The sequence below is a fragment of the Trachemys scripta genome, chromosome 3, assembly GCF_013100865.1.
Source record: "Trachemys scripta elegans isolate TJP31775 chromosome 3, CAS_Tse_1.0, whole genome shotgun sequence".
NCBI lineage: Eukaryota > Metazoa > Chordata > Testudines > Emydidae > Trachemys > Trachemys scripta.
The window spans coordinates 73,163,087-73,175,306 of record NC_048300.1 but is presented as its reverse complement, the minus strand read 5'-3'; the positions used below and the strand labels follow the sequence as shown (position 1 = coordinate 73,175,306).

The window sequence follows — 12,220 nt, the reverse complement described above, 5'->3', positions numbered from 1 at the left end:
CAGAGGGGTCTGGGCTTTAAAGTGTCAGCAGGAGGGCAGTGTCTGAAGCAATGTGGAACTTTGGTCTTGTGTGTTTATTTTCAAATGCAGGTACCTAACTGTAGACGTGTAAATCAACACTTAGCTGTAGACGCTCACATTTGCAAATTTGATCCACAGCTTGTAGGCCAGAGACAAGAGGGTTGCCATACTAGCATCTGGGAGTGAATAAAGTGGAAGGAATAATAAATGTTACGGGGAAGTAATAGTATTGAAACCAGAGGGGTAAAATTCAATGGACTTCTTTGAGTTGGGTTTAATTCAGTAACATTGCTTCATTTTGTTTTTCTTCTGGGAGCTTTAGCTTGCTTGATATTTGGAGAATATAGATTTTCTTACCTTCATTTTTGTGAATTGCCTGTTATTGGATGCAGTTATCAACTTGAAACTAAATAGTCTTTTCCCTGCACACAGAGCTTTGCTTTGGATGGTTTGGTCAACATAGTTGGAGGTTGCTGTGGTACCACTCCAGCACATATCAGGTAACTTCACAGGTCATGTTAGTCTATTCAAATGCCCAGGAAAGGAAAATATCCCTGTTCCTCCAAACTGGAGTTCCATGATTTGTATTAAGACCTCTTCACAAAAAGAATAAGACAACTCACTTGAGATCGAGCTGCTGCAGCCTGTGGGGCAGAAAGTGCTGTGCTCCTGCATTAGTAGCCTGTTGTTGCGGGGACTGGAGGGTAAAAACAAGTGTAATACACCCGGTCCCCTGTCTCGACTAAAACTGTTCCAGAATAAAACCCTGTCTTTTCCTTTCCTCTCCTCTGCTGTGCTGCTCCTCTAGATTTTGTGTGATAATACTGCAAAGCTGCTTTGAAGGGAAAAGGAAAAATGAGGCAAAGCCATGGCAAGGATATGGGAAGGTTAAAATGACAGTCCCATCTGGTCGGGAGGAATGTTTCGGTACAGCCCCACTAGAAATAGTAATTTGGAAGACTTCCTTCCTCCCTTTATTCCTTCAGCGTTCACAAGAGACAGACCCCCTCTCCCATGGGGATAGGGAAAAGCTAACCCTTCTGAGCCATTGTTGCTCTGATGTCCTGTGTGAGTGCAGGAGGCATGGCACGTTGCCCTCAGTTGATTGCAAAGCCAAGAGAGGGAAGATGGACATGCTGTCATAGTAGTTGTGTTCATCCTGGGTCGCCTCAGGGCCATTAGGAGAAGCATCCCAGCTCAGAGAGTTAGTGAAATCTGTCCCTTGTTGCTGCTACACAACAATCCATGTTTGAGAAGTCAGGATTTTAATGGGGCTGAGCAGTAGTGTGGAGAAGCTCTCTGTCCACCCATAAGTAAGGCTAAGATTTTGTCATGGTTATTTGTAGTAAAAGTCACGGACAGGTCATGGGCAATAAACAAAAATTCACGGAAGCTGTGACCTGTCTGTGGCTTTTGCTGCTGCAGTTCCATGGTTTCTCCTGCCACCATGGTGGCTGGGAGCTGTGGGGTTCCCCCACTCCTCCCGCGAGGCTGTTGCTGGAACCCTGAGGAGGCTGTTGCCCATCGCAGGAACCCTGCCGGGGCCCCGCTGGCTGCCAGCTGTAGTCCCGCGGCCCCAGGGGCTGAAGCAGAAAACTTCACAGAACGGATTCCTTGACTTCCCCATGACCTCCATGACATAAGTGTAGCCTTACCCATAAGTAAATGTGTCATCTGGTGGGGGTGGTGATCTCCCATTTTGTATCTGATAGAAGTCTTTAGCTCCATACACTTACTACAATTTGGATATAACATATTTCTGAAGAGCATTTATTTTTGCCTTTGGCTACCCAAATGAAACACATTATTACTCTTGTTTGGCAGGGCTGAATTACAGGGGAGAGGGGTATCTCTTTCTAGTACATTTCATTTGAATATTACACAGAGGATTTAGATTTTAATTACAAATTTGTATTCTTAACTCTGGAGCTTTTTCTTCCCGCCTTCTGTTATTCAGGGAGATTGCTGAAGCAGTAAAAACATGTAAACCTCGTATTCCCCCCTCCTTCGTTTCAGAAGGGTATATGCTGCTGTCAGGTAAGAGAGAGCATAACAGCTTGAGACTTTTGTCTTGTGACATACTGAGTTACTGCTCTCTAGAGACCAGAAGGGATGGCCAAGATCCCAACTCCATAGACAAATACACCAGCTTCTGAAAGTTGTGCATGCAGATCCAAAGTTCACAGCTTGGGCCCATCTCGAGGTACAGCTAAAGAATTAGTGAAACTATCAGCTTCACAATCAGTAGAAATGTCTCTTAGACCTGACCTACGCTGGCCTCAGTTTTGTTTAATAATAGCCTGTGTTTTTTTCACCAGTGGATCTCAAAGCACTTTGCACAAAAGGATAAGTGTGCTTATCCCCTAGTGCAAATGGAGAAATTTAGGTAGGCCCAGAGAGGTGAACCGATGTGCTGCAGGTCATGTGGCAGGTGAATGGCAGAGCCAGGAATAGAAGCCAGGTCCCCTGATCCTAGGGAAATGCTCTGTTACTGTATCATGCTGCTGGTTCACGTTTATATCACTGTTTGACTAGTGAGGATGGAATTAGCCCATGGTAAATCTGAATCTAGAATGTGGTTTTTGACTACAATTTGGCTCTATACACATCAGCTAGCCAAAACCCTCTGTAAGTCTAGGGGCCAACTCTCTAGCCAGGGCATCATATAACATTTGCAACAGTAGCAAGATTTCAGTCCTATCTCTTCAGGGTTGGGTTTGATTTCTCCAAACCAAAGCAATTCAGCATACATTTAAACAAATCAGGTCTTGATCTAGGGTCTGCAACAGGAGCGTACCTGCTCCCAGTAGGTCTTACTCTCAACTGAGCTGCTTGTTGTTGTCCTTTTATCGAAGACCTGCAGGGTATTGCCTGATCTGGGTTCAGACCCACTGCTGGGGATGTAGCGAATTAGTCACAGACTGGGAGCCGTGATGTCAAGCCTGATTCTTAAAGGGCCATACCACCTTATGTTTCCTGTGTAATGGGAACCTTGTTTGATATATTTCTTAAATCCAGCTGTAAGGCCAATATACAGTATTTGGGGCCAAAAGCTTCTGAATATTTTTTTTAATGAATTGGGAAATTTTTAATTGGACAAATTAGCCATTGCCCTTTGGGAGTCAAGAAGTAAGTTACTCATCATCCTTGTTGGGTACATTTCCAAAGTGATAGCAGAAGGATTTAATGTCACAGTATCGAGTCACATGAAGGTATTTGCATGTTTGGAAGTAAGCCCTGTCTTCAGCATTATTAATTAATCTTATTGAGGAATTAATATTTTATACCATTTATCATTATTTTAACATGTGGTTCTCATAACTTGGGACAGTGTTTTCAAGCTTGGATGCAGTTAGCTTAATTTTCAGAGGTGTCGAGCATCATCTGGTTCCATTGACTTGCTTCCATGTAAGCTGCATTTGATCACTGCCTCTGAAACTCAAGCCAGTTATTCAGGTGCCTAAAGTTTGAAAATTACAGCTAGGACTGGTTTATTTTATTTGGTGTATAGTGCAACTACAAAGTTTAGAGGCCCAACCTTGCAGCCATTCCACGTGCAAAACCCCATTGGTGTAGATGGGGAGGGATGTGCCCAGAAGAACTACAAGATCAGGATGCTAGAGATACATATATGAGGGTGTGGCTGTGTAGAGTTCCTTTCTTCTAGAGGTTGTCTCCCATCAGCATACTCGTGCGGTGCCCCACCTACGCCAGTATTTTCTGACCCTTTGTCTACATTGTAAAGGAGATACAACTGCTAGAGCCTGCAATTAAGAATTTTGCTATTGAAAGAGATTTTGTCCATTGCCATGACAATTTAGCGGATGAAATTATGTATTTCCAATTTCAGCTTGATAAATTGAGGATTCACATTCCCACAGATAAACCTGGCCTTATCTCTTGGACTGGCAATAAATTGCTTATTCTCTACAATGTTTCCATTTTTTCCCTGCATTTTTACAAATGTTTTCTAAATTGTCCTTTTAAGGTCTTGAGCCCTTCAGGATTGGCCCATACACCAACTTCGTTAACATTGGTGAACGCTGCAATGTGGCAGGATCAAAGAAGTTTGCTAAGCTCATCATGGCAGGCAACTATGAAGTGAGCATCCCATTTAATTTAGGCTTCTAACACTACTTTTTCTAAACAATTATATGGTTACAGTATTTTTCCATTACATTGCATTAGTAGTTACTTATTAGGTCTACATATAGCCCTTCTCCCATACCAGCTATAGGAAGGTAAAATCTCTTTAGTTTTCCTGTTTTTTCTCATTGCTCTTCCTTACTTAGGTTCCTTGCTGAGCATAATAGCTCTTGATGAATCCACAGTTAGGGTTTTGCCAAGTGCTTTGTTAGCTAGTGTTATTGAAAAATCTGTTTCTCCTATAATACTCGTTGTACAACCAAGGAGAAAATAAATAGAAAATAGAAAATAAATATTTCTTGATTTATGCTGTATCCTCAGCAATCTGGAGATAGAGATTGAAGCTGGCGGGAGGAGGAGATGGAGAGGTTTATAGGAAAGGTGCCTAAGAAAAGTTGGTCACTACAACTTAGAACAATGCCAGCTCAAAATGAAAAGACAGAGGGGCAGATCCTCAGCTGTTGTAAAATGTCATAGCTCCATTGAGGCAAATAGCAGTATGGTATTTTTATACCGCCTGAAGATTTGCCCCCAAAGAAGGTTGTTCTACTATTTCATGCCATCGAAATAAGAGCTTTCGTTGGAGTGAGACCTCCTAAATTGTAACAGCTGAGTCTGCCATAAGATGAGGAAAACTGAACCACAGTTTGTTGGGGCTGTGAGAAATAGAAAGGTGTTTTTGTTTTGTTTTGTTTTTCCGCCCCCGAGATCAATCAAGTGACAAAAACAAAGCAAACAGAGATAAGCATTCAAATAACGGAAGAAGGCCTCTAATATTCCCCTCTTAACGTACACACACATTGTTTTGCAGCTTAATAAACATGTAACAGCTTCCAATAATGAAGAATACGTGGTATGTCTACACAGCAAAGAAAAACCCTGGCCCGCTCAGGCTCGTTTCATTGCTGTGTAGGCTTCCGGGTTCAGGCTGGAGTCTGAGCTCCGGGACCCTCCCACCTTGCAGTGTTCTAGTGCCCAGGCTCCAGCCCGAGCCCAGAAGACGACACAGCAGTGAAACACCCCTGCAGCCTGAGCCCCATGAGCCCGAGTTGGCTGGCACGGGCCAGCCGCTGGTTTTTCTTTGCTGTGTAGATCTGTCCTTAGAGGCTAAGAAGATTTTAGTTTATGACTTACAGGTCCTTACTGTAGTCCATCCCAGGAGGCTATTTTCCTGTAATCACTTGCAATCAGAACTGATTGTGACCATGTAAAGCTTTGCTCTTTTAAATAAAACACATTGCTAACTGTGTTTAAAATTTAAGGCACTACCAGGCCATTGTGTCAAAATCACCACATTTTTGCAGACAGAATGACATCAGCTTTGCATTACTAATGATTTCTGGGTTGGTGTATTCATAGATTTCCAGGCCAGAAGGGACCATTTTGATCATCTAGTCTGACCTCCTGTATAACACAGGTCATAGAACTTCCCCAAAATAATTCCTAGAGAATATCTCTTTTAGAAAAACATCCAATCTTGGTTCAAAAATTGTCAGTGATGGAGAATCCATCATGGCTCTAAATTGTTCTAATAGTTAAAAATGTACGCCTTCTTTCTGGTCTGAATTTGTCTAGCTCCAGCTTCCAGCCATTGGATCTGTTAGACCTTTCTCTGCCAGATTGAAGAGCCCATTATTATGTATTTGTTCCCTATCTAAATACTTACACTTTAATCAAGTCACCCATTAACCTTCTCTTTTTGTTCAGATAAATAGACTGAGTTCTTTGAGTCTGTCACTATAAGGCATGTTTTCTAATCCTTTAATCATTCTCATGGCTGTTCTCTGAACCTTCTCCAATTGATCAACATCCTTCTTGAACTGTAGGGTGGGAAACAATATCCTAGCAGCATTTGCACTAGTGCCAAGTATAGAGGTAAAACAATCTCTCTGCTCCTTGAGATTCCCCTGTTTTATGCATCCCCAGATCATGTTAGCTCTTTGTCACACTGGCAGCTCACGTTCAGCTGATTATCCACTCCCCCGAAATCTTTTTCAGATTCTCTGCTTCTCAGGATAGTCTCCCATCCTGTAAGTATAACCTACATTCTTTGTTCCCAGATGTATACATTTACATTTAGCTGTGTTGAAATGCATATTGCTTGCTTGCGCCCAGTTTACCAAGCGATCCAAACTGCACTGAATCAGTGTCCTGTGTTTTTCATTATTTACCACTCCCCAAATATTTGTGTCATAGAATCATAGGACTGGAAGGGACCTTGAGAGGTCATCTAGTTCAGTCTCCTGCACTCATGGCAGGACTAAGTATTATCTAGACTGGGGTGGGCAAACTTTTTGGGCCAAGGGCCACATCTGGGTGGGGAAATTGTATGCAGGGCCTGGGCAGGGGGTTGGGGTGTGGGAGGGGTGTGGTGTGCAGGAAGGGGCTCAGGGCAAGGAATTGTGGCAGAGGAGGGGTGCGGGGTGTATGAGGAGGTTCGGAAGGGGGTTTGGGTGCAGGAGGGGGCTCGGCAGGGGTGCAAGAGGGGTACAGACTGCGGGAGGGGGCTCAGGGCAGGGGGTTGGGGTGCAGGAGGGGTGCAAGGTGCAGGCAGGGGGCTTAGGGCAAGGAGTTGGGGGTGGGGTACAGGAGGGGTTCGAGCTCCGACCTGGCGCCACTTACCTCAAATGGCGCTGGGGTGGCAGTGGCACGCACCGGGGACCTGTCTCCGGCCCCGCACCGCTCCCGGAAGCGTTGCAGCCCTTGGGGGAAGTGGGGCAGAGGGCTCTGCTTGCACTGCCCTTGCCACACTCCCAGGTACCTCTCCCAAAGCTCCGATTGGCCACGGTTCCCCGTTCCCGGCCAATGGGAGCTGTGGGGGGCAGTGCCTGGAGGCAAGGGCAATGCGTGGAGCCCTCTGCCGCCCTGCTCAGAGGCAGCAGGGACGTGGTGCCGGCGGTGTCGCGGGCCAGATCCAAAGCCCTGAGGGGCCGGATCCGGGCCGCGGGCCGTAGTTTGCCCCCGCCTGATCTAGACCATCCCTGACAGGTGTTTGTCTAACCTGCTCTAAATAATCTTCAATGCTGGAAATTCCACAACCTCCCTAGGCAATTCATTCCAGCGCTTAACTACCCTGACAGTTAGGAAGTTTTTCCGAATGTCCAACCTAAACTCCTCTTGCTGCAATTTAAGCCCATTGCTTCTTGTCCTATCCTCAGAGGATAAGAACAGTTTTTTACCCTCCTCCCTGCAATAACCTTTTACATACTTGAAAACTTATCATGTCCCCTCTCAGTCTTCTCTTTTCCAGACTAAACAAACCCAGTTTTTTCAATCTTCCCTCATAGGTTATGGTTTTCTAGACCTTTAATCATTTATGTTGCTCTTCTCTGGACTCTCTCCAATTTGTCCACATCTTTCCTGAAATGTGGTGCCCAGAGCAGGACACACTACTCCAGTTGAGGCCTAATCAGCACAGAGTAGAAGAATTACTTCTTGTATCTTGCTTAAAACACTCCTGCTAATACATCCCAGAATGATGTTCGCTTTTTTTGCAACAGCGTTACACTTTTGACTCATATTTAGCCTGTGGTCCACTATGACTCCCAGATCTCTTTCCGCAGTACTCCTTCCTAGGCAGTCATTTCCCATTTTGTATCTGTGCGATTGATTGTTCCTTCCTAAATGGAGTACGCTTCAACTTGTTGGATCTTGAGTCTTAGCTTCCACAGTTTCCACATGGCGGACCTGGTATCCATATGAAACTTTAGCTTGTGTGGAATTCCTTCTGGTCCTCTTCTCTCTGATGGTCACAGCCTGCCTATTCTCATCTGTTTCCACCAATGTGGAATGCTGCTGACCTCTTGACTCTGGTGGTTATCAGCTGCCAAGACTCCTCACTGACTTTCTTTTCAGTTCTTTGGTGGCCAGTTCTATTCTTCTTTGATCCATTCTTCTTTCCCAAACCTGGCTGTCTAGGAACTGCTCACCTTCTCTGATTCCCAGGAGCAGTTCATCTTGCCCCCCCCCCCAACTGCAAATCTTTTCTTCCAGCACAGCCACCAACTTGCACTTCATGCACAGGAAATCCCTTTTGGCTTCAGGCAGGAAAGAGAATGTGGCCTCATCTGTTGCAGGTCTCCACCACTGTTCCATCTCTGGTCACTTTAATATCACATGTAGAGCTGGAATGAGAGCCTTTCTTACTCCCACTCTTAATTCCCTCTGAAACACCTCTGTTTGTGGCTCTCAGGTTTGCCTAGCAAGTGACTTTTTATACCAAGTCTGCCTGTGTAGCTCAGCTCAGCTCCATCCCTCACCATGCAGGAGCGATTAACCTCTGAGACTTCAAACAGCTAGGCTTCTCAAAGATCCAAGAATTACAGCCTCGTGACCTTTTACAGGGCACTGATCGAAGCTCCAGTGATTTGTAGGAGGACACCTACTTATCTTATGTCAACAAAGGAACCTTTATAAAACTAATCAGAAAAGGAGATGCTCTCATTTTGATAATCTACAACATAGGGTGAATTCAGAGAGCTTTGTTTGGGAAAGTGAAATAATGTCTCTATCATGACTAACTCATTTGTTCTGCTTATTCATTTTAAATCCCTTCTTTAGGAAGCTCTGAGTGTAGCCAAGGCCCAAGTTGAGATGGGAGCCCAGATTTTGGATATCAATATGGATGATGGAATGCTGGATGGGCCGAGTGCTATGGCCAGATTTTGTAACTTCATTGCTTCGGAACCTGACATTGCTAAGGTTGTACTTGATTCATCCCACAGCACATTCAGTCAGATTTCTGATATGTGAATCACAGTTCGGTAAAATGTTGATACAGATTGTTATGTTTAGTAAACAAAAAATGTGTGTATTTAGTTATCCTCCACTAGTTTTGTGATGGGAAAGGCATCGGAATTTGGGTTCTTTCCTTCCCTTTAGAATAGTGTCACATGTGCTAAGTGGCATGCAGCAGATGGCCTTCCACGGAAACACAGATTTTAAGCACACTCCTTCTGAACTGCATTGTCTTTTATTGCCAACTCAAAGGCATGCTGCATTTTTCCTTTGGTTGGCAGAGCAGAATATCAAGTCCTTTTTAAAACCACTATACACAATATAAAGTGGCAGTAGCGTGCTGTGCTTAGCAGCGTTCTGGTATGTAAATCTCATCTGTCTGCAGAACAAGGGTCCAGAGTTTGCTGTAGACATAGGAATGTTCTCCCACATGATACTAAAACCTGCTGATGCCAAGCAATTTGGCTTTCTAAAAACCAATACTTGCATGCTGGAAGATAAGCGGGGGGAGGAGAGCAGGGAAGAGAGAGAGATATCTCTGTATAATGTGCATGTTATGGAGGTACCATAGCAACTCTGTATTTAGAGTTGCATTGAGATTTGTACTGAAAGCAAGTATTCTGGGTGCTATTTTGTTTGTAGATTTCTCCTGTTTTTTATTCCTTTCCTTAAGCAGGCTTGAAAACCTGATGAATATTGTGTTTGCTTTTCCAGTCTTTTGTTTAAGCTGGAGGATGGTAGTCAGGGAAAATTTGCTGCTAATTTGCACTTCCCCTCTTTATCTTTCTGCTGGATTCAGGTGCCGTTATGCATCGATTCTTCAAATTTCTCTGTGATTGAAGCTGGCTTGAAGTGTTGCCAAGGGAAATGCATTGTGAACAGCATCAGCCTGAAAGAAGGTGAAGATGATTTCCTGGAAAAAGCAAGAAGGATTAAGTTGTACGGAGCAGCTGTGGTGGTCATGGCTTTTGATGAAGTGGGTCAAGTAAGTGTCACTTTCTTATTATGTGACAGATTTCACTTTTTGAGATGACAGGCTCCTTATTCCCATAGGAGGAGGAGGTAAAGTGGCTGTGTAGTTAGGGTCAAATATGACTAGAGGCCTATACAATCTTAGTAACCCTTTTTTTTTTCTTTAACTCTGATCTAGAGATGTTTTTGACCCTGTTGGCCTGATTGTGTTTAGATAGCACTATATCCATGTGGGTAGTCTATTTGAAACCACTAGGTTGATTGAATTGAATATACCACTCTATAAGAGTGACAGAATCAGACCTGAGCTACTTATAGGGCAGCCCCAGGCCCCATCATAGGAGGCCAAGGTCTGCCAGTAGTAGCAGCATTATTGGTGTGCCACAAGGCCATGCCACCTGTACTAGATGATGATCGCGATAGTGGAGTAGGCAGGAATTTTATAACAGGGATATACATTTTCTGTTAAATTCTATAGTACTTTTCCACTTCAGGTTTCCAGTTCAGAAATTGATTGGCATACGGATCAGAGAGAGAACTAAGCTCAGATCTATTTGTGAATTAGTTTTGTTCTTCCCAGAGCTGTCTTATGTTTTGCTGTGATGCTGGAAATGGGGCCCATACCAGAACCGTGTAGTCTCTCTCTCGATTTAACCTACCTTTCTCTAATGGACTGAACAAAGACTCCTCAGCTCTGAACGCGCCTAAACTTCGACTTAGAAACTCAAAATTTCATCTTTCCCAAGTTCATGGTGGTCAAATTGGTAACTGATTCATGAGAGACCTGCAGACTTAACTCTGGAGCTTTGGTTCTATCCTGTCTCTGTGTTACACAGCAGAAATGCTTCCTTTTCATACCCCCTTTTTTATTTTTCCAGGCCACAGAAACGGAAACTAAAATTGCAGTGTGCACCAGAGCTTACCACCTCCTTGTGAAGAAAGTGGGCTTCAATCCAAACGATATAATTTTTGACCCCAATATTCTGACCGTAGGGACTGGAATGGAAGAACATAACCTGTATGCGATTAACTTCATCAATGCAGCTAAAACCATAAAAGTGAGTTTTTTTGGCGGCTGTGGTGGTGGTTTACTTCATGCAGATCTACTTAAAAAATTCCAGTGCTTCACAATAATTTATTTCCTAAATTAATAATGGTGGACTACTCCTGTGAACTGCAATAGTTTCTCAACACTGCTATGCTTCCAATAGGAAACATTATACATTATGTAGTGCTCTAAATTTAGCTCAGTCCATAAACTGTACCATAGATATATTGGTATTAATGAAATGAAGTAACATTCATAAAATGTCAGCACTCTGGCCAAAAGGCCCCACTCAAGACATGTGAAAGCTGACTCGTTTAATTGAGTTTAATTATGGTGACTGGATTATAGCACACTGAAAAACCTGACCTAATGTAAGACTTCCTTTACTTTTTATTTAGTCACAATACACCTGTTGGGACAACCAGGACATCACTTGTATAAAGCTGTGTCACCCATTCTACCTTTTACATTTGAGGGGGCAATGTGATGGGTTCTATTTGTTGCCAGCCCATGCAAACAGATTCTATTTGAGATATTTTCTGGGAGATAGGCAGGCAGCACCCTGTCCTGGATCAGTTGAACCCAGAAAGGCTCTCCAGTTGCCAGATGAGATTTGGGATTCCAAGCCAGCCCAGTGTACTCCTGTGGCATGTCTCTAGCTTTGTGTGTTAAGGCACTTTTGGCAGTGGAAGCACTGAGAATGGAGGAGCTCTTCCAGGTCTCCAGGAAGTGGAGGTGGGTTAGTTGTCCCCCTTCCCAGAAGAGGGCTGTCAGATGCTCCCTAAAAAACACAATTCAAGTTAAGAGTGTGTGTGTGAAGTGTGGAGACGGCCTGCTAAGAGAAGGCAGCTGGATGCTGGGTATGTGAGTAGCAGGGCAACGATTGATTCCCTTTGGGAAGACAGTGATTTGGGGGGGTCCATTGTTCTTTCTACACTTCCATAGTCTGAGCTGTTCAGAACTACAGTTGCCCAAAACCTGACCCAGATATTTAAAAATCACAAAATAATTCCAAAACCTTGGAAGTGCTGGCAGTCAACAGGTGTGCTTGTTCTGAGGGGTGGATGACTTTCAGGTTTAAAATAGAAGAAATGGTGGATTCTCTGTCATTTGAAGTCTTTAAATTATGATTTGAGGTCTTTAGTAACTTAGCCAGAGGTTAGGGGTCTATTACAGGAGTAGGTGGATGAGGTTCTGTGGCCTGCAGTGTGCAAGAAGTCAGACTAGATGATCATGATGGTCCCTTCTGGCCTTAGTCTGAGTTTCTCAGTTTTAAGGAATTAATGAATTCATCCG

At 43.9% G+C, this 12,220-nt stretch overlaps 1 protein-coding gene across 1 annotated transcript in view; it reads left to right on the top strand.

The window, feature by feature from the left end:
• Window positions 1–12,220, top strand: part of MTR (5-methyltetrahydrofolate-homocysteine methyltransferase) — an 80,485-nt gene that overhangs the window by 22,644 nt on the left and 45,621 nt on the right. Inside the window, exons 11-16 of the mRNA XM_034765049.1 lie at window positions 454–521; window positions 1,979–2,058; window positions 4,010–4,122; window positions 8,728–8,868; window positions 9,704–9,889; window positions 10,755–10,934. Of these exons, the coding sequence (XP_034620940.1) occupies window positions 454–521; window positions 1,979–2,058; window positions 4,010–4,122; window positions 8,728–8,868; window positions 9,704–9,889; window positions 10,755–10,934 (768 nt within the window). The remainder of the gene's footprint in view (window positions 1–453; window positions 522–1,978; window positions 2,059–4,009; window positions 4,123–8,727; window positions 8,869–9,703; window positions 9,890–10,754; window positions 10,935–12,220) is intronic.